Here is a 24227-nt window from a genome sequence, read left to right on the forward strand (position 1 = left end):
TATCACCTTTTCATTTCATTAGTGATAAAGAGATGTATAATCTCTCAGCAATGTAATACAATGATATAATTTTTGACGAAAAGAAGTTCTGAATTTTTAAGCAATTAAATTGAAAAGTAATCATGGGTATATATATTTTGTTAATAAATTCGAATTATTCTCTTTGTTTTAATCTCTCCATGGGAAGTCAGAAAAAAAAACGGTTTCTGCATTAGTGGTATTTATGAATTAACAATTTATTTTTAATATATGGTAAAACTGATTTGGGAACATGCTTTCGTATCTCTATATCTGTTCTTTCTTCGGATTAAGAGTAAAAGAAGTCGCCGAATTTGCTCTAAAAACTCTGCAACTTTCGTTCCTTGCACTTTTCAGAAGTTCGTTAATATTTCACTAACAATCGCGGTACTAGCTGTTGTTTTACTTATTTTGTCACTAATTTATTTCAATTTCTGCATATTGCAGACACAAATAAATATAAGCTGTCACATAACACTTACGCCCTGAAAAATTAGTTTAAAAAAACTATCGTCATTAGTTCCTCCATTATAAAGTTCTTTCAGATGCATTAAAATTTGTGAAAGTATTTTACGTTGCAAATTTTGTAATTATGTTTTAAGCAGAATCATTTCAGAGTCTTTATATTATATTATTTTTGAATTGTATGTAAATGCATGGTATTTCAAAGGGATATAAAAGATTTAAATTTCTTACACAAGCTAAATCGTTGCAATCAAACTGAAATTTGCTGCTTTCCAAAACAATTCTTACTGTAATAAACTTAAATGCTAGTTATAAATAGAACCATTAAATGTCAATTTTTCCAAAAAGGAAATATTCTAAATGCAATTCGACATAATATTTTAAATGTTTGACCTAATTAAACTTGTATATTTATTTTCGGATTGGTAAGCATATAATTCCAAAAGAAGATCGGAGCAATATCAAAATCTAAAATCAACAATGGTTCAGAAAGACCCTGAATATAAGTTTGCTTATGTTCATTTCTACATAATGAGGCAGTAAATAATAATAAAATAAAAATAATGAAGTAAGTATTTGTTAGGAGTGGAGAGTTTCTTACTTAAATGTTGAAATATTTAAAAATGGCAGTCCAAAGAGTAGTCTGACCGAAAGTAAGAACGTAATTTAAATAATAACTCCATGAAGATATAGATCTATGAGTAACCAGATAGTATTTGGGTCGGATGTATTGGAAATAGAATTGATATTTAGGATAGAATCCCACAGAAAATTTAAAAAACACAATCATTACTTATAAAAGTATTTTTTTCTTGACACAGTTTTCTTATGTAATTTTAACATCTTGTGATTTCTTAAGACATTCCATAAGACATCATACAGCATTCATAATACATCATACAGCATCTTGATACTTCTGCTTTCGTATAGTCACGGCGCTGATATAACCATAAATTGAACACACATTCTGTTTAATCAACTAGACCCTGAGAGATCGAGGGTTAGTACAAACACGAGTTCTGTAGTTGCAAAATGGCCATCGCCGGTCAAAATATTATAATCATTTACTAAGGAAATAGATCTCGCCATCGAAAACAACCACATAATTATTACTGTATTTGATAATATATGCCCTTATGTTGATAACACATATGCTTTTTAATATTACAACAGTCATAATATAAATGCTCTTACGGAATAGATGCTCTTACGGAATAGATTCCTCAAATTCTAAACTCTTTATTCGAGGTACCATCTTGAAGATATACATATAATATAGAATAAGTAGTACAAGTACTCGTGTGGAAACTTGTGAAAACAATATAAGCAATTAATTCTGCCTTTTGAAGAGCAGAGCTTCATGTTTATTTTCAATTTAACAGTTACAGTTCTGATCAGTTAACTTTCCAGCGACAGTTGAAGCTATTCACACTTCGCTTCTCCCATCGTTTTCTCGCCAATCTGCTTGCCAGTCATCGGATCGACGCAGAAGCAGTAACCCGTGTAAGCGTTGCACTGGGCCTTCTTGTAGTTGCCATCAGCATCACATGAGGGAATGAATTCGCCAAACATGCCTAAAAGCATAAAAAGAAACATTCATCTTTTATGAGCACGGAATTTCTTCATGATTTTTTCATCCAAGAGTGTCAAAAAATAGGTAGTTTCTATTAACAGAATATTAATGGGCATCCAGAAGCAATGTTACCATCAAATTGGAATAACATCAACATCGAGGCTTAATTGGAATAACAATAATCCAGGGGTCATTAAATCTCTACTGTTTTCACTAAAATTTGGTGGTTTCTGTCTACGGTTCTGATAACAAAGTGGAACCTTTGGGCTCAATCAAATTTTATCATGTGTTTTATCCGGACCAGGCTGAAGAAGGCTGTTTCAAATTTAATCTTATCTAAGCCAGCTATCTTATCTTAGCCATTACCTATCGTGTTCCTTGGGCATATGGATCTCCTTGTTGATAATCACTACTTCTGGATATGCAGGATGATTTAAAAGCTTTTAGGTAAACATAAATAAATACCTGGCTTATAAAAATAAGTTAATTGTCACAGTAGAATATCGAATCACAATGATTGTTTGTGATTGTTTGATAGGACGTGTGTCACTATTTATCGTTGTTTCAATAATAGTTACTTGTCGTTGTTTTAGTAAAAATATTCAATAGAATATAGCCAACCATCATTTATGTGTATACGCATTTACAAATGTTTCAAATCCCTGACAAAAGAACCATCATGGGATGTCTTTTATGAATGCGTTATGTTTTTTAATCAATAAATATCCGTTTTGTTCCTATTTTACTTAACTTGACTTCTGGAATGTTTGTAAAGAAGAAAATTTATACTTTACACTTTATTTTTTTTCTTGTACGGAATTCTAAAAATATATACGGTTTCATATTCTTGATAACAATCCCTGACAAAGCCTTATTAATCGCTAGATTTTAATTTGATTTTGATTTCATATAAGAGGTGCCATCTATGAGAAAAAAATGGAGAAAGATTTGTAACAAGATATTGTAATAATTATAAATAAATAATATATCAAACTTAAAAAATTATTAAAAATGAAAGATTTATTAAAACATTTTTTATTAATACTAAAAACAAACAAAAAATTTATTTGAAAATCTGTCATCTAAATTAAAAATGATAAAAGCATTAAGTAGTGAAAATAAAACAGCATAGAAATTAAGAAATATTCTATATCGTATGAAATATTGTCAGAACTCTTAAAAATTCAATATATGCAGTAAAGTTTATTTAAAGTATTACAGCTCCTTAAAGTTTTGCCATTTTCGCAACAATGTAAATGTTTAAGGAAAAAAAAATCTTATTTTTAATAAGTTAATAAAAACATATTATTAATAATGTAATGGAAGTTTTATTTGATTGATAAAATAATAATAAAATGGAAGTTTTATTTGATTTTTTTTTTCATTTCTTGATGCGCTAGAATTTTGAAATATTTAGCTATTAGGTATTCTTGGGGGAAAAAATATATTATTTCAATATTTTCAGAATTTACGGAAAGTTAAGTTAGTTAAATTTTGATTCCGTGACAATATTTCTACCTTTTGATGAATTTAAAAATAATCATCTATTATTTTGAAAAGAATTAATAATATCTGTATATGAAAAAATGCTGACACACGGGGCACAGGAATAATTTTTTTTTTTTTTTACTTATTATGAATGGCAACAGTCAAATGTAAACATATCGATATAAAATCGTTTCAAACTGCTTTATTCAGCCTTTGTAAAATTCCACTTAATTCAACACTTTTGAATTAAATAAAATTATTTATACTATAAATGTTGCTTGTCTTGTCAAATACTTCATTCAATGAGAAGATGCTAAAGAAATCAAGAAATGGACACTAAACAAAAAGTTTAACCGAAGGCCAAAATAGGCTTGACCATCACTAGATGGATTTTCGCTATCACTTACTTATTAAAAAAAATGAATATATCTGCCAAAACTATTAATTTCACAAAAAGATTTTTGTATTTTCTCAAACTTAAAAAATTACCTTTTAATTGATATTGATTTCATTTCTTTAAAAAAAATTTTAAAACTTTTAATACATTCTTCAAGTTAAGCTACAATGTTAGGATGCTTTTACTGTTACGAAATTCAATATCCATCCAAATATTTTTGCGCTTTTGCAAATGTTAAAATTATTTTTTTTAATAAAATAAAAACTTCTTTCTTGGATATTAATTCCGAAACAGGATTTCCACTACCGTTTTTATTTCATAGTATGTACGCTTTTAATTTGCGTCCACAATAATTTATTGCAGATTGATTCAATTATTCATATTTTTAAGTCGTATCGAATAACCTGAAATTTTAAAAATTGCATTCCGTATTAAATATTTAATAGTTTAAAAGATCAATAATCTAACCCAGCTGGTCGCCATAGATGGCTAATTTAAAGCAATGAACTGCAAATTGTAATTTAAAATGAGAAAATATTTAAAATTTAAAAAAAATCTATTTTTAATGCATTTATAAATTAGTATTTTTTAAATTATTTTTATAAAATATATTTATTTTTATAGTTGAAATATAACTCTTTTTTTACAGATTTTTAAGTAGGGTTTCAATATATAAACATCGTGAATTGAAATTTAGTGTTTCATAACAAAATAAAATGTATATCACATAAAATTGATATCTATAAAATATAATTGTTTCAGTAAAATATGCTATAATGGTAATAGAGTTTAAATGAAAAATCATTAATAATATTTCTACATAATAATATTTCATTTAATTCGAAAATAAAAAAGCATATAAATACTTTATTATTTAATAGTATATTGTTGTACAATCTGGTAGCAGACACTATTTTGTAATTTTCGAGTTCAAAACTGAAAAACCATACTTCCATGTGTAACACCCATCAAATATTTTAAGGTTATTTTAAAATTATGATACTATTTGATACTTTTATCAGAATAAAAAAAATAGTTATAAGAAATAATAAATTATCAAACATTTTTAGAATACTAGAAACTTTAATTAGAATAATAAAAAAAGAATGTTGATAACCATTTAGAATTATTAGAACGATACATTTATGCACATATTAAAATGCGCATTACTATTCATGCTGAAAAAAAATTAAGCAAAATATAAATTAACTCATGCGTATATGAGTATTGCAGCTCATACACGAGAATTTTGAAAATATTGAGACATGGTGCATATTTTTGTGCGCATTTTTAAATTTATTCTTCTTCTTGTAATAAATGTTTTAATTAATACACTAGCGTTACGCTTTTAGTGACCAGCTGATTCATTAGCTGGATTAATGTTAGTGAAAATTTATAATTAATTATTTTGTTTAATAGCTTCTTCAGTGAAATAACTTTAAGCATCCTATTTTAAAAGTCATATAACTTCTACTATCATCGAAGTCGTAAGTCCTTCTGTTCATTGTAATAAGTATATATCTAATTTTCTAACAGCTCTTGTAAAATTTGAACTTTAACTTGAAGCGGAAGAGATTAAAATTCAATTAATAATTTTTTTGTTGTTGTTGAAACCAAACAGTTTTGTAAAAAATCTTGTTAAAGTAATAATAAATTGAAGTCCCATGTGCATTGCAGATTATTTTTTGTAATTTATTAAACTTCTTTCATATATTCGTAAAAATTCAATAAAATATAAATAAAAAAATATGCAGTAAAAATTTATCTGATTCATCATAGAATTCAAATTTTTAAATGACATAAAAGATAATATTTTATTCTGCTTCTGTCAATAAACGTACTTCTGAAAAAGTACGGTCTAAATTTTATTCAGTCATTTGATTGTAAGGTATCATATTCACTAAAATATTCCTTACTCTTCACCTTTTGACCAAAAACAATTTGTTTATCGTCTGCGACCTGTTCTGACCGAGTTATGAAATTTTAAATACCAATATTTTAGGAAATTTAATTATTAAATGATTTTATTTAGTTTTAGGGAAACTCCAAGTGCACATTTTTTGAGACAGTCATTGTAGTTACATTTTAAAAAATTGGTATGATTGAAAGTATGATTTTTTTAACTTTAAGATTATATAAAAATCATTTTTGCGTTGCAATATTTTGGTAATTAGCCTAAAAAAAGCCAAAATGTCAGTTAATTTAAATTAACATTTTAATTAAAATTTTGAAAAATCACGCCGACATGGACGTATAAAAAATCTCCAATGTATATATATATATATATATATATATATATATATATATATATATATATATATATATATATATATATATATATATATATATATATATATATATATATATATCTTTGGTAGCTTTTTGGTCAAACGTCTAGCCAGTAGAATGTCAACATTCAGACACACACTTTCAACTTTATCATAAATATAGATTATTTTACTCTTTTTAGTTCGAATTCAGTTTGTTAAAAAAAATTGAGTGTTAATTAAAACTAATTAAATAAAATGTTTTTTTATTTCATTTGTTTTCAGGAAAAAAACTATTTTTACTTATAAATGTTTTGTTATTGTCTACAAAATAAACTCACCTTTCTTCAAGTCCCCAAGAACTTTATTCCTCTGGTTTTCGCAATCGGAATCTCCTAATTTTCATTGAAAAGAATGATAAAAGAAAGAAATTTATTATTGACATGACACTGGTTTGATAAAAATAGCCGTTGCATGTTTTAATGTTTCCAATAAATTTACTTGAAAAACAATCGTTCAAACAATAATTCATCTTCATTATTTATTGCATCAGAATTTTTCCGTTCTACTCAATTTTTTATAACTATTGTTTTTATTATCAATTTTAACCAAAAGTTAATTATACAGTACGTACGAAATATTACTTTTTATTCATCAATTTTTAAACAAGGCAGATAGTTTCATTATTCCCTTTCATTGAATTCGTTTCAGAACATGCACAATTTTCAAGAAATCGGATATTTCCAGATTTATGGGATGACAATTTTTATACTTTATGAAATTAAATCACCTTTTTCTGATTAATTAAGAAACTTCCGATAAAACAAAAAAACCAAAGAACAGAGGAAGCGTTGAAGAATTGAATAAACATTAATTTGAGGATGAATTATGGATTCTACGATTATTCTACAAGTTCTCTTTCCGTAAGATACATGTAATTCATTGAAAAAAATCACTAAAATTTGTGAGGTTTTTTTTAACACATTATTGAATAAAATGTTATAAAAAAGATTATATTTAATATTTTAGACGATAATATTTAATATTTTTAAAAAATTAAATACACTGTCCGTTTTTTGGCGTTTGATTTATTGCATTATAAATCTGCTTTTAGCAGTAAAACTTTTATGGTTAAAGTTCCATTCTTTTCATTTTATCCTTTAATTATTTATATATTGAACATAGAATTACGATTAATTATGAGATAGGATAAAAAAATGTTCCATTTGAAGTGTTCTAATTAGTATAAATCAAACATTAATATCTATTTATTGCATATTAATAATCATTTCCATCGTAAAACTTTGTTTTTTTTGTTGTGTTTTTTTATCTTCAGAAATTAATTTTTTTTATCATCATTACAAATACGTACTGAAATACCTCATTATTGGAAACTGTTTCAAAGAAAATCGAAACATCAAATAAAAATAAAAAAAAACAATAACTTTAAATTTTCTAAAGTATAATTTTTATCAATATAAGTCAATATAGAATAAACATAATAGCATAAATTTTGGATTGTTGATATAAACTGAATTATTGTAACTTTATTTAGGCAAGAAATTAGACTGACTGACTTCAATTAACAAATAAAAAAAAATCAAAGAATTCAAAACAATCGAATAACTATGCATGTTTAAAAAAAATAATTTTTAGGAATTAATAGATGAATTGATTTGATGAATAAATTTATCATATTCAAGTTTCTCCAAAAAATTCCTTTTCTTAAACATTATAAAAGGATCATATATTTTTAGTGGTATTAATTTCTTTGATAATAAACTTCCATTTACTCTAAAACCTCTTCTGCCCGAGTTATAATCTTCATATAAATAACATTTGAACAAGCCTAATTGTTTTATGCCTGTTTTCCGTATCTCCTTCCATTAAAATAATTCTTTGTCCATTTTTATCATGTTTTTAATTTTCTTTTTCTTTTAATGTTATATATTTATTTTAAAAAGTAGTGCAATAAAATTTCAAATGAAGTAATTTTTCAATCTTTTTTGATTTTAGAAAAATAGCGTTTCAAACTATGAATGCATTTTTAAAAAATTATTTTTCTGATTTTTATATTTTCTAGTAACATTTAGTGAAACAAAAATAATTGAATCTGAAATGATAATATTTCACAAATATTTTCGAGACAAGAATAAAAATAGCTGAATACTTGCAATCATATAATTAAATTAATCATTTGGCGTATTAAATGAAAATATCTTTCAAATTTGAATTATAATAATTTGTATAATATTTGAGAATTTTATTTATATTTCCATGTTTATATCTACTGACAGACTGCATGTTATCCCCTACATGTGAAACCATTAAAAGTTAACTATCATTGGCCCCCATATTAATATTAGAAATTTTTAAAATGCACAAAAAGAGATATACCCAAAGATATAAGCTACATTTCACTCTGGTGTTAATTTAAAATCCTTAACTTCCATGCTTTATGGAAAATTTAATTTATTCATTTGTCATTTCATTAAATAAAATAAAATTAATGAAATAATAATGAATGAATGAAAATATAATTTATTCATTTGCCATTAAATAAAATAAATGAATTATTTTGTAAATTTCATTTTAATTCCCTTGAATTTCACATAACATAAAAGTTTTTTAGCATAGTTTTATAAGAACGAAACTTTTACTTTTATTTGCTTATTGTTCTGCTTTGTTCATTCATATCCAAAATGACATTTATTTTTGTTTACATCTTAATTATATCGCACACAAAAAGTTAATCTTATTGTTTTATTAAATACATATTTTGATAGTTAGATAAAATTGACAATAATTCAAGTGTAAAGTTTTTAGCCAATTGTGTGGGGCAATAATCATCAAAAAAGGAAAAAGATTTCACTGATTAATATTTATTTTAATAAATACAATTTATAATATTGCTATTAAAACTTTATTATAATATATATAATAATATTTGATAATTATACAGTTAGAAATTTTCAATTCCACATATGATTATATAAAATACTCGCTAGTAGTATTAGGTTGGCAACTAAGTGATTGTGGATTTTGTCAATTGTTGGTTTTAGCACATTCTTTTGTTTTGTCAACTTGTTTCAAGCGATTAACCTATATTATTTTCTTATTGTTTGGACTTCCATCTTTCATTTAGTAAAAAAATTGTATCGATTAGTTATTTAGTATCACTTTTATCCCAATTACAAAATGGAAGAACAAGACGCGCATCTCAGACATATTTTATTGCATTCTGAAAAAGCAAGAACTCGTCGCAAGCACACAAGAAGTTATGCGCCATATAAGGGAATGAAGCCTTGAAAGAAAGGCAGTGTCAAAACTGGTTTACTAAATTTCGTCCTGGTGATTTTTCACTGAAAATTGAGCAACGATCTGGCCGTCCAGTTGAAATTTATAATATCGTTTATCAAGCCTATTATCGATTCAAATCGTCATAGTACAACACGTGAGATTGCAAAGAAGCTCGATGTATCACACACATGCACTCAAAAAAAATTAATTAAAACAGCTTGGCTGCGTCAAGAAACTCGTTTTATGGATCCCTCATAAGAAAATTCATTTGGTGCAACGCATTGACATCTGCAATTCGTTTCTGAAACAAAATTTATCTAATTCTGAAACGACTAATTACAGGTGACGAAAAGTGGATAGCTTATAATAACCTTAATAAAAAAAGAGATCTTGGATCGAAGATGAACGAGCCCAGACAATACCAAAAGCTGAGATTCATAAAAAAAAAATGCTCTCAAAAGATGCTGTCAGTTTGGTGGAATTATAAAGGAATTTTGAACTTTTAACCTTACCACTTTGGCGTGTGATCAAACGAGATGAAATTATGCATGAACAAGAAACAAAAACGATGCAGTTTAAGAAAAGCTGCCAGAATTGGCAAATCGTAACGGTGTTGTTTTCCAGTATGGCAATGCATGTTTGGTCACACGCCAAAAATTATTGAAACTATTTTGGGAGACGTGCTGTTCCATCTATCATATAGCCCTTACCTTAGTCCTTTAGATCACCATTTATTTCATTTCATACAGAGCTCCTTAAATGGTAAAAAGTTTTATGAAGCTCATGACGTAAAATCACATTTAACTCTGTTTTTTTTTTTGTTTTTTTTTTTTTTGTTGTTGTTGTTTTTGCGTGAATCTGAATTTTCCCTCTTATTTAAAATCCGCAATTACTTAGTTGCCAACCCAATACAATTGATACATTTATTTTTTGTTAGACCGATTTACGCAAACAATAAAATCCAAGATGTCTTTTTATGTAATTGGTTTTTTCCAATCCTATATTTGCTTCTAACAAACTCTGCGGAGTTCTTGAATTTGTGTGTATGTCTGCTTTATGTGTCATGACTTATTATTGAAAGTAAAAGTAAAAATATAAGAGAGATTGTTTGCATTATTCTTTGATTTTAAAAAATGGAACTTCTTGCCATTTTTATCATACGTACCTTGTACAATTTGAGCGATAACAACCAAAGTCTGAAAAAAAATATTAAAAATTAATCATTTTTTATTCAAACAACGAACTTAATATTTTCTTTTAAGTATAAAAACGTATCAAATATTTATTAGCAAAATATTTATATTAAAACATAAATACAAATGAAAGATATAAATTTACGTCATATAAATATATAAAAACATTGTAAAAATTGTACCATTTGCATGAAAATGTTTAATTACTTTAAATTATTAATCAACTAATTGATTATATTTTTTTTTAAAAAAAAAGAAAGTTCTACTTAAAATTAACATTCAAATCAATATAAGAATTTATGATAATTAAAATATTCCAATCCATACGTGGGCTTTGTTAAGACATAAATACATGCACAAGACGATTTTTCGTTTTTTCTTAATTATTATGCAAGAAAATAATCCAATAAAATGTTTTAAATAGAAGAAATAAAACACATAAAGATAGGAAAAAATTTTTTTAAATAAATGGATGATAATGCAATCACCGAAAACAAACACTTTCATGCACCCAATTTAAGAAAATTAAAGAAAAAAAATCATTCAGTACTTTGACCAAACGATGACATACTTAGAATAATTTTAATTAAAATTCACCAATTCAAAGGGCTATTAATATAAGAATATTGTTATTTAAAATAATACTAAACTTCAGATGAGAGTAATAATAATAGTATTATTCAATAAAAATAATATTAATTCAGATGAGAATAATAATAATAGTATTATTCAATAAAAATAATATTAATTCAGATGAGAATAATAAAAATAGTATTATTCAATAAAAATAATATAAAATACAAAAATAATGCAAAAACAGGGAAAATGTTTTAAAAATACAAATTAATGTTAAAAAAGGAACACGGATATTTCGTAATAAACCTGAGCTTTTCAGAATTCCTAATTTCGAAGGTCATACGAATAAGGCCAGATGAGAGAGCAGGCCAGACGGCTGCGAAACAATTGCTGATCTCACCATCTGCTCATTTGTAAAAGTTTGTCATAACTGCAGCTGGTGTTATTTATTATGTAGAAAGGTGTCTAATTTTTCATTAATATGCTCCTGTACAAAAGGAACAGCCTCTGACATGCCAATTAATCTCAGCTGCCCCTTGATCCTATAATACTTTTCCTCATATTTTAAACCAATGTATATAAATCAAAAAGTTTCGTAATTTTAGATGTCGGAAAAAGAGAGAGAAAATTTCTTTGTGGTCAAAGAAATGATTGATTTACTCGTTTAGAATATCAGCGCCAACTTTGATTAACTAATAAGTGAAATTCTGATACCAAAATTGCTGATTATAAGATGAATTTCCTTGAGAAAAGTCGGCGCCTCATATTAATACATATACAAAAATGGAGCAAAAAATCTATTTTCCACACGCTACTTATAATAAATATGTATAGAGAAAAATTATGAATATGCTTGCATAATAAAACAAGATGAAAAGAAAGAGCGTTTTATTAAATTATATGTATTATGATTTTCTATTAAAGAAAGTATAAAATTAATACTGCACAATCCTCGCTTCCTTAATTCCAAGTTCGTCAATAATAGCATTTTAAATTAATTTCTCCAAACCAATTTTCTCTATTGCAATTACACCTGAACAAAAGTAATAATAACAAAGATTATAGAAACAAACTCTTGAAAAATTGTCAATTAATGCTCTGCGTTTCTTCAACATTTGAGCTGCAATAACTAAGTGTTGTGACTTGCGTGTTTTTCTTTAAAGCAAGATTCAATTATTCGGGAGAGGGGGGCGAGGATATTCATAAGCCAGCCTTAATGAAGATGGCCGAAATCTATAGTCTACCTCCTTTGTACGTATATATTTTATACGACTGGCAGAACCAGAACAGCTTGAATGCAAAAAAATTGTAGAATTTCTGAAATCAAAAAATGTGTCAACATATCAAAATACTGTTGTTCAGTAACGAAACAACAAAAACAAATGCATCATTTTAAAGCGCTTGCAAAACTTTCCATTCTGTTTCTTCTCACAAGTCATTTGATTATTTTACGCTCAGACATACGTTGTAATTTCAAATATATTTTATTTGAATTTTTTAAAAAATTCAGAGGCAAAACATTATCTATTTTTCGAAATTTGTTTTGAATTTTTTAGTATCATTTAATATGATAAACATATCATCTCAAGTATTAATTATCAAATTTTTATCTCATTCGGAGTAACTGTGTTGTTTCCAAAGCTCTCTCAGTTGGTGAAGTTTAACTTAAACACATCTATTCATATAAAACACATATAAAAAAGTTAAGTTTATATCACTTAAAAAATCTGTCAATTATCCTAGTTGTTTTCAGATATTTTGTATTTTTATATGTCTAATTTTTTTAAAAAATTGTGTATTTGTGACCATGCAATTTTGGTACTTAAACATCAATATTAAAAGGAATTCCATTCACAGTTTACATTCCAAATCATATTTGATTAGATAAATTCTCCTGTTAATTGATTCTTCGTTTTTTATCGTTCGATATTATTTTTGATTCAGTTGTTTTATTTGAAATTATAGTATGTCATTCCCTATCTTTAATATTGCCAGTTTTGTAAATTCAACGTGTTTTTACTTCTAGATGAAGTTATTGGCACCAACTTTGGCGATATTTTTGACGATTCGGCGAAGCGAAACTTCAACTTTTCTGCAGAAAATTCGAGAATTTTCCGAGAGTATATAAAAGTGTTTCTGCAATTGCCGATAGGAGACTTGATATTTTGTTTTCCACTGAGGACTTGCGATCATTGATGTTTTAACAGAGAAGAAACTGCTGAGTTTGGTTGTAAAACTGGGTTGATTTTCCGTGTAGTGTTTTAAAATTTTCGCATTCTGTAGAAGCGAAAAAGTTTGAATTATAGTAAAATACTGGAGGGTTGATTGTTTTTGCTTTTATCAATTGTAAATATTTGTAAATAACAATTGTAAATAATTTTTTTTTCAAGCCGTTTTAATTAAAATTCACTTAGTTTATCTAACCTGTCCAAATCGTAGCAAAAGGATTCAAATATGCTTAATACATGCTCTGCTAAGTTAAAAATAGCTGGTTCTTGGGTCTTGAAAAGTGACATAACCAATCAATATTCAGAATCAAAATTAATGAATAGCAACCTATTTTTAATAACAAGGGCAGATAAATTGAATCGTTTTGTAATTTTAAATAAAGTACAAAATAAATTTTCGTAAAAGTGTATTCAGAAATATGATACTTCAATGTAAATTTTATGGAGAATCTATAAATTCCATGATCTCTTAGTTAAATCAAAATGACGATGATGGTATCATTAAATCAGATCGTAGACGAAATAAAACAGTTAAAGGGTTAAAAAAATAAATCAGTTCGTTGAATAAAATCAGTATTTCACATAAAGGTAAAAACTTACCAATGTAATAAAGAGCAGCTGACGAAGCATATTGATTTTCAAACTTCTAATACTCCTGAGGATTAAAAAAACCGCTTGTTAGATTTATTTTGAAAACTGAAATATAGTGAAATGCTTCTTAATCTTATAGAAGTCAGCAATATAATAATATAAGAGTGGCCATAGTATAATTTTCTCTGTTTGAAGACATTTTACAGCTAAATCTATTGAATAGAATAAAGCAAAATTTTGTATATAAGCTCCTAAAGTTATAGGGAAACAAATTCTTCAAAATAAATAAATCATAAAAAGTAGGTGACAGGCAATATTCTGACGCTGTCAAAGCAGAAAAATAATCTGTGATTGCTCTGATCACACGGAAAATTGATTATGAGCAAATTCACTAACGATGGAGAAAAAAAGTGCATATACTGAAATAAAAATATACAGTTAGAAATTCACAGAAAAACATATTTTATTAATCAATATTTGATTCACGTACAGCTTTTAAAAGTGTTGAACCTCCTCCCACCCCGCTTGCAATATGTTGCATCCAATGTATAGCGTTCTCGACAACTGCTTGCAAACTATCCTTAGAATATTTGTAACTAATTTAGTCATTGCATCGTCTGATTTTCGTCTTTTATGGATTCTTGAAATTTTGGCGATCCAGTTAAAATTTTCTTTTTTTTTTTTTTTTTGCATAGAAGTTTAAAGCCTTCAAAATTTCGTAAGAGCTACTGCAATAGTACACCTTCAAAATGTTTTACAAGCAAAGCATTTTCAAATAAAATAGGATAAATATTAATCTCAAACCCAAGTCAGTCAAAAAACTACTGACTGAATGTTATCTCTCTCCTACTAAAAGGAATAGATAGCGAATGATCTATGGATGTTTACACATAGGAAACAAAAAAAACTAGGATGCAAACTATAATTTTCTATAACACACGCATAGGATATTATCGTAATATTGTTATATTCTGCAAATTAACCCGAAACTAGCTGACAACAGCGCCAAAATCTCACAAGTAGGTGACTTTTGTTACTTTTTTTGGTCAGGATTTACATTCCAATGTCTTGCAAAGCTGTTTATAAAACCTGGTTTCATTCCATTGATTAGCTGTTAATGTTTCCAAACAAAGAAAATATTTTATAGCCACTCTGCTCATGGATGAATGTAAGGAATAAAGTAAAAATAATTGAGATAAATTAGAATTTCAACTTATATGCCGACGGTTAAAGAACAGTAGATAAGTCGTTTTTGAAAGTAATTCGTCATGCAGATATCAAAATCATAGCTAGCAATTTGACAGAAATATTTTTTTAAACTAGAAAGAAATATTTCAAATATTTGTAGTCATATTTTTTCTATCTCATAAACTATTTCAAAAATTAAAACGCTCTTTACTCCCTTATTACAGAACAAAACATAAACATGGCTAAAGGTACAATGAAGACCCGTAACAAACTTTTTTGACTATTGCTTCTAAATGTACATTGATCATTTATATTGTATTATTCTTACATTGTCAAATAAATGCCGGTAATGTTTATTGGTAATATATACATTTTTAGAAAAAAAATGACGGAAATATACTAAGAAACCGTAAAATTTAGTTATTCCATGAGCATTAAAATATAAAATTGCTTTTCTTTATTTTTTTGAAATAGCCATTTTATTTACGCCCATTATTTTGCATACTTAACATCACTGAACTTACAAATATTACTAGAAATCTAGGAAGGCTTGCATTTTTCTTTAAAAATTTTCAAAAACCATATCCATAATAATTCAGAATGCTTTTTATACAAAAGAAAACATTAATTCATTCATTAGTTTTGCTAAGTTTTATCAGTATTTGCTTATATGAAATAAGGAAAAAAAGTTCAAGGATTGTAAATTAAAATATAATTCACATGGAATATTTTAAAATGCAATTAATATAAACATTTCAAATTGAGAAAATGGTTAAAATATTCTTAAAATATTTATATGCCAATCCATAATATAAATAAAAATGCTGAGTTTAAAAAAAAAGAATGAATACATAAAAAATTATTTGTCAAAAAATTACAAATATTGTGTTAACAAAAAAAATTCTCATAAAAAATTTCAATTTTGGTCTATTGTTTAAATTTTCAAAGTCTATTGTACCTTCAAAGCAAGTTTCGCTTTTCTTTCATAAGTGAATCAGCTTTATTAAATAATTTAGTAATTGAATCACAGAGTTATATGTTTACTGCGTTTTTATCTTGAAAGAAAGAAGTATTTGAGTAACATGTGTTACCAAACGATTTGTATTTTTCATAAAAATGCTTTTATTTATATAATTTAGATCAAAGTTTCCAAAAAATGATTGCATTTAATATAGAGATTCATGTAAATTTAATAAGGATTTCAGTAACAAATAAAAAATGGTTCAGAATAAAGAAAGGCCTTTATTCTAAAGTTATTACTGTTTAAAACAGTTATGTGATTAGATATTTGTTTAGGGAGTCAAATTAATATTTTTAAGAAAATATTCAAATTATATGAATAATTTAGATTTATTTCGTTTAATTGCATTAAAATTTCAATTTTTTTAAGTTAATCGAATTTATCAATTATAAATTCAATTTTATGAGATTTTCAGCAAAAAGTAATGAATGGGAAGGTTTGAAAATAAGAATTTTTTTTCATTATTCAGTTCTTTAATACTTTATGTTTTCGCATTTATTCAAAAAAAAGTAACTAAAAAACAATTATTGAAATATCCCAAATATTTAACTGTGATCTTCCAATAACACTCACCTATCCAAGAGCCTCGGTGGGAAATATGATTAATTCTGTGTGTTACATAGGACAATCAGATTTTTATACATATAGTTTGAAATATCTTTTTTTACAAACAAATCTTTATGTGTTTTGTCAGATGCTATTTTTCAAATCGAATTGCTCCTTCATACAGGCAGCTGTGGGTTTTCTACGTAAGACGACGTCTTTGACTGTCATTTTTTACTGCACCCTGCCTGAATGTGTTTCCATTCTTTTCTGTTTGTTTTGTTTTTTATAGTAGTTGATCGTATTCAATCATTTTTTAATACTTTCTGCTTCGATATTTTTCAATTCTTTTCTCTTTATTTTGTTTTTGATAAAAGGGGATCGTCCTCGGTTTTATTATTGCATTTTTGTTTTGTGTTTTTCTTATAAACAGTTACTTTTTTCCTTACACACCAGTATCCGTCATATTTAATTTAAGAAGATTTATCTCGTTACAACAACCGAAATTTAGCTACTGATGACAAAATGCATTCACTTAGAATAAACGTAACTTCAAAGCTTTTTCATAATGCTAGAACATAAAGGAGCTCTCAAATATTATATAGCACTATAAAAATCGATAATTTCAGCGTATAAAATGACAAAATAGTTATCATCAAAGTAGTAATGGTAAATCTTAGCCATTCAGGGAGAATATAAACAGTTTTAAAAGTTACCAGAAATCTCTCATCCGATCGTTCAGCAGATATAAAAGTTAACTAGACTAACGTAGACAAAATCGTAAAAATTGTAGAAAATTCCTGTTATCCACTACCAAATTGAGACGTTTGTAGAGAAATTCTTGCTTCCAATAACTTATAAAAAATTCTTCAAAATAGATTCACACATGTTTTACATCTGCAATTTGCATATAAATAGTGATTTGATTTATTGTTAAAGTATGTAGAATTACTTGCAAATATTGCAGGTAAATAGAAATTCCAAAATGCCTTCTTTAACCCTTTATTCACCAATGGTGCTTTAAAGTACTGTTTAAATTCGGTTGATATCTTCAGAATATAACACTTTTTCTAACAGGTTTTGAAGGAACACAAAAAAACGTATTTCCAATAGAAAGCAGAAATTATCAAGTAAAAATAATAATAAAAATCTTTTGTTATTTATTTAATTAATTTTAAAAAAATTCTTCTTCCTGTGTTTATTCGTACGAAATTTTAATTAATGTTCAAAAATAAATTTGAAAAACTGATAATAAAATAATTAAAGATTTGTAATGTAACAAATGAAATAAGAAAAGTCTTTGCGACATAATTTTAATAGATATTTTACTAAGTTCGTTTTCTTTCTCTCATATTTTATGTTTATTTTAATAAATGGCCTCTAAAGTGTTGGAACTAAATTTTCCTATCAAAACTCTAACTGTTAAAATAAAGAACTAACAGCTTAAGAACAATTAGAAATAATCAAAGTAAACATGAATTCAAGTAAGTAATGCAAAAACACTGGAGTTATTTAAGAGTATAATCATTTTAAAAACGTGTTTCATCTTTAAATTAATGTTCAGAAATCTTCTTTACTATTATTCATGTTACAGTGAAAGACCGATATCTGGCTAATGTCAGCAGTCATATAGTTGTCATTTCGCTGAATGCTAACATTCACCTGTTGAAAGTGTCCACATTCACCATAGTTAACGTTTTCTTACTTCAGTATTTCACATTAATATATACACTACAGCTTATTTTTCTTATAATATGCATGAATTATTTTTCAAGTTCCGATAGAAAAGAGCATGCATAAAATTTAGAAAAGTGTAGAGAAAATATGAATTCATTTCTAAAAGTCATACACAAACATGATTATTTTTCTAAATAATCGTTTTGTAGATCCAGCCATTTGTCATATTGATAGATCAAATTTTCGATCCTCTCTTTGGAAAAAGCTGTACCAGATATATCAGATGCGTCTTAACGTTTCTTCAAGCACTTCACATGTCTGGAAATTTTTTCAATTTTCTGTTAAAGGAAATGAATTATATTAATGAAGAAAAAGCGTTTAAACAAACAACTTCCAAAGTTGCAATTCCCTTCTTCTTCAAACGACTTGATAAACACATTGAATAAGATTCTCTTTCATTGAGCTTTGTGCCTTTCTCACCCTCCATGGAAAATGCAGCTTAGAGCCGACGGATTATTATGCCTGAATTGTACTGAACACTAACTACGCAACGTGATAAAAGTAGAAAGAGAGTCGTATTTTGTAAATTATGCTGTGCATTTTGATTCGATTGGCCAAAATTGCTTTTTCATGATGTTTAACTGTATTTCTTTTATTTTAAATGAGTAAATTATATCAACCACAAATAAAAAATAAGAAAAAATCCTTTTAAGAAAACTAAGAAAGAATATAATGATTTTAGCATGTAAAAAATTGTAGACAGAGGAAATGTTAAAATAACTGTTTTGGTAGATATTATAAACTTTAAAAGTGGTGTTTTCTTCTTTATAACAGCTTTTATTAAAAAAAATATTTTACTTTATTGAAAGCCATCGTTTTTATTCTTTTGAGAATGCCTAGAGAAAAATCTTTAAGTGATTTTTAAAAAGACAAATTGTCCCCTACAAAAAATAATGGCAAAATCTTAAGAGATTGCAGCCAGATACATAATCCAAACACTATTTCGGACTTCATAAGAGCCCCTAATAATCAGGAGACCTGAACGGAGACTGGCAGACTGTAAAAAACTAATGCAACACAATCAAAGACAACTCTTTCGAGAACTAAAAAAGGAATGAAAGTGTTGCTATAGCTATAGAAAATCCAGACATCACACACGTTTCAGGAAGAACTATCTACAACCACATAAAAAGTTTCAAAAGTTTGTATTCAGACTAAGGATTCATCAACTTAAATGGACTGAAAAGACTGCAGTGGGCAAAGGAACATCGATTTCAGTGGGAAAAAAACCTTATGTCCCCTAGTTCAGAATAAACTTACATTATAATTTCTGATGAAAAAGCAATTAATTAAAATAGTTCCACATGATTGATTATCAATACTCTTGGCATTGTGTCGATAACAAAGAAAAGACTCATTCTACCCGACAAATGGGAGGAAGGAGTTTTATAATTTAGTTGGCACTTGGAACGAAGGAAGTAGAAGCCTGATGTTCATGAGTGACAAGTCCCGGATCCTGAGTGGCAGGCATCAGCATACAGCTTATATCTAAATCTTGAATTTATATCTTCTTTCCTATGGCGTCGAGTTTGGCGGAAATGACTTATTTTTCAACACGACGAATCATCACTTCACAGTGCTAATGATTGGGGTTAAAAAATGGCTAGCAGCAAATAATGTTAGATTTTAACCGACATGATAAATGCCCCAACCTCATCATTGCAGAAGACATGTGAGCAAGGATTGTTCATCACGTTTATGGGAGCGGCAAGCAGTTTAAATATGTAGAAGAGTTTTGGAAAACTTTGGAAGATGTGTGGGGAAAATTTTGTTCAACAAAAATTCAAATAGGATTTATTGGATTCGATGCAAAACCAAATCTTTGGAATAATCTAAGCAAACGATTGAAGAACACCCTGTTACTTATAAGATTCTTATTTGCACTAATTAAAAGTGCACTTCCAATGTTTCACAGAGTATGAAGTAGGCAAAATTGATTTTTTATTGACTTGTATTTTCTTGTTTCAAGTTTCAGATACAGTTATCTGTTTATAAATAGGCATTCACAGTGTTGCTCATTAAATTGTTCTGAAAACTTTCAATGTACTACATTTATATAAACAAATCCTACTTTTTTCTCACAGTGTAGGATACTAAAGTAATCATTCCAAATTAATAAGTTAGTTTCAAAAAAGCGCTAAGACCCATATTATTTCACTGATAACGTTTGTCGAAAAATGAATAAGAAACCTGATCAATGTGATAAGCGTTTGAATCTTCTATGCAGTTTTGTCGGAAAGTAACTAATAATATATTTTCATCGAGAAATATTAAAAATCTTACCTCAAAAAGAGAATAAAAGAAATCAATTAGGAAAAATATGAACAAGTAATTTTAATAAATGCGTGTAGAAAAAAGTAAAAATTTGCCAACTTGTGAAACGTGTTTATAATCATATATCTTATGAATTTCATGACATTGTTAACGCCACCTCTTTACTTGTAGTATAAATTACATAGATATTAAATAGAATCCGTTTTAGATATCTTAATCCTTCTTAAATGGGATGTGCCTCCTACCGGAGGGGTTGTGCCAAGGTCGTTGATGGTCTTCAGGATTTAACCATACTTCCCCCTTTTATGTTGTCGCGGCGTTCCAATTATTACATTTACCCGATCCCTAAGGGCGGGATGGAATAGCTGTTATACAGATCTATACATTACATTTTAAATCTTTATACTAAATTTATTCATCTAGTTCTTTGTATTCTGCAGTTATTCTACTCCTTTGCACTCTAAAAAATAGACCGATAAATTTCATTTGAACAAATTTCGTTCAAAATTTAATAGACATCGACAAAATTGGAGAAAATCCCACATGCCGAATTTCCCCCATCTATGCCAAGGTATTTTTTGATATATCGTGTTCATAGACAGACAGTTAATGCCAGAATTGTGTTTATTTTCTTTCAAGGAGATGTGAAACGTAGAGATTCGTGAACATCTCGTGGACAAATTTTTTATCGATTACAGTATTTCCTCTTTTAAAATACTGTAATTTGTATAAAATATTGTGTACACGTGAAATATAGGAAATAAATAATAAAAGTGAACAGTAAATTTTATCTGAAACCAAGAATTCCGCCATAGAATCATCGAACATGACGCAGCAAATTTAGGACAGTGCTGCCGTGAATCGTGTAAGATGTTTTAAGTGGTTAGCGTGCTTCAAAAGTAGAAATACATTACAAGAAGAGATCTAAAGCAAGTCACAGAAGTTCTTCCATAACTCGCATTAGAACAAGAGTGAAATTCCAGCGCACCTTCTGGAAGTAACAGGAACGCTGCAAACAATGTACTGCAGTAAAAGGAATCTAATTTGGATGTGTGGCGGTAACTTCATAAACCAGATAACAACTTCCGGAAATAAGTGCACACTTTTCTCTAGTGTCTTTGTCACGCGACTATGAACCCTAACGAACCTCAAACTTGCACATTGGTGTCCCTGGTTATCCTTCATTCAGCTGTTGTGGCTCCATCTACCGGCAGCAAGCCCTCACACACGCTCGCCATCGTCCGCCATAACGCTGGGCACTATAACAACGTTCGTCGCTCGCCATAACGCCTGGCGTGAAAATCACGTTCATCGCTCGCCATAACGCCTGGCGTGAAAATCACGTTCGTCGCTCGCCATAACTGGCGCGATAAACACTACCGAATCACCGGTGGGGGAGTATTGTGGCGGTAACTTCATAAGCCAGATAACAACCTCCGGACAGGAGTGTACACTTCTGTCTAGTGGTACGCAGCTATGAACCCTAACGTTGCGAGTTCGAACCTCAAACTTGCACAGATGTATTAGATTCCTCAGATAACTCCATTCCAAATAAGATATTTTCTTGGCACCACATCGTGTAGGATAATCGTATTATTACTTACAGGCTTATTTATGGTGATAAATTATTATAAACATATTGTGCTCAATTCCCTTTTCTGTTGCTGATAATGGGCCAATATAGTCTAGATATTGAAAATCGCTTCTCAGTATGGATGCTAAATGGGTTTCTATGAAATTACGTCACATACTAGATGGCATTATTAATTTATAGTTTGGTTTCTTACTTTTAATTAATTAATATCGCACCACAAAGAATTGCCGGAATATCATTTGAGGTTTGAACTCATTTTGCATTTTTAATTGACGCACTCTTGTAATACGCAAAACGTGTTTATTCTTTAACGATATTTGTATATTTTATAACTGCACTCTTACGAATTATAGATGTTTCTGACACAATCTGTAAAAAAGTTGCAGCCATTAGAAAATAATTCTAAAAGCTTCCAGAATATTTCAGTAATAGCTAACCTGTGGTTGAATTATTTGTTACTACTTATTTGTCACTTTCAACAGCCGCATCATAAATAATTGGCAGATCTTTTGTGTGATGAAAGACTTGCTAAAAAAAGTTGGAGTGATGAATAAATTAGATACATCATAATTTTTTATGTTAAAACAAACGTCCAAAACAAAATCTCACTTTCTAAGCTGTTGCTCTGAAATTTCAAGGAACATTTTACTATATTTCTTTTATACTGCCAGAAACATTATAGAAAAATTCTTTGGTAGTTTTCTAATACTATATATATGGTTATATGCATTTAATACTGACACCATTCGTATTGTTTCATGTTTGTTAAAATCTCTGCTAATAATAATGGAGAATGTGTGTGTTTTGGCGGTCAACAATCAAAACTATTTGACTTAGACCTACTATATTGGTACTTACAGTGGCTCAAAAAATTGAGAGTACGCGTTACTTTTACTTGATAAATCAGACTTTTAATATAAATAACACATTACTGGGAAGTGCAAACATGTTTTTATTTTTACTCATAACAAATGGTTTAGTTTAGAGTAAAAATAAAGAAAAATCAACGATAAACTTCTAACTTGAAAAGTTTCAGAAGCATTTTAAATAAACATACGCAGAATTTTGCCTCAAAAAATTGAGAATACACCAATGAAATTCTTATAATGTCTCGAATAGAAAGAATGTGTCAGTATTTAGTTGCTGGTCTTTTGGCTTTTATAATGGCCTCTAAACGTCGTGGTACCGATTAGACCAATTTTTGATGGTATCTGAAATATTTTACCCCATTCTTCTTGCACCATTTGTTTTAAATGGGTTTTGTTTCTAATTTTGTGTTTTTGGACCACTGCTGCGAGTAGGCCCACAGATATTTAATGATATTGATGTTGGAGTAATGTAGTGGTGTGTGTAACTGCTGTTTACAATGAAAAAGACACCATATTTTGACGCTGCATGCATTCTGTTTGGGGTCGTTGTCCAACTGGAAAATGAAATTTCCATCTAAACTCAGATTTTTAGCACTTTTCTTTAGATTGCTGCGAAGTATATCCAAGCAAACCATATCGTTTATAATGCCATCTATAAAAATTAAATTTCCTACCCCGGATGAAGTCATGCAACCTCAAATCCTGACGGAGTCACCATCATCTTTAACTGTAGGAGATACATTTTTTAGATCCAAAGCAGTATTAGATTTTCTCCATACAGTAAGGTGGCTTTCACTGCCAAAAATGTTGTTTTCTTTCATCAATAAATATAGCTTTCTTCCAAAGATTATTGGTCTTCAATAGATAAGTTTTTGCAAACTTCAGATACTTTTTCTGAATTTGCA

The 24227-nt window shown here is 28.0% G+C and overlaps 1 protein-coding gene across 1 annotated transcript; it reads right to left on the reverse strand.

Moving 5' to 3' along the window:
* Positions 1 to 1813: 1813 nt before the first annotated feature.
* Positions 1814 to 16975, reverse strand: LOC129989489 (testican-1-like). The gene is made up of 5 exons (XM_056098060.1): positions 16879 to 16975; positions 14106 to 14160; positions 10674 to 10704; positions 6550 to 6603; positions 1814 to 2057 (listed from the first exon to the last, which is right to left on the reverse strand). The coding sequence occupies exons 2-5, from the start codon at positions 14133 to 14135 to the stop codon at positions 1906 to 1908; spliced, it is 267 nt and encodes an 88-aa protein (XP_055954035.1). The 5' UTR covers positions 14136 to 14160; positions 16879 to 16975; the 3' UTR covers positions 1814 to 1905.
* Positions 16976 to 24227: the final 7252 nt, after the last annotated feature.

This window comes from Argiope bruennichi, chromosome 10, assembly GCF_947563725.1.
Source record: "Argiope bruennichi chromosome 10, qqArgBrue1.1, whole genome shotgun sequence".
NCBI lineage: Eukaryota > Metazoa > Arthropoda > Arachnida > Araneae > Araneidae > Argiope > Argiope bruennichi.

Coding starts and splice junctions, on each gene's coding strand:
- LOC129989489 (XM_056098060.1), bottom strand. CDS start 14,135: ATGCTTCGTCAGCTGCTCTTTATTACATTG. Junction 6,604..10,673: donor TATCGCTCAAATTGTACAAG/GTACGTATGATA, acceptor AATGAAAATTAG/GAGATTCCGATTGCGAAAAC. Junction 2,058..6,549: donor TCTTGGGGACTTGAAGAAAG/GTGAGTTTATTT, acceptor TTATGCTTTTAG/GCATGTTTGGCGAATTCATT.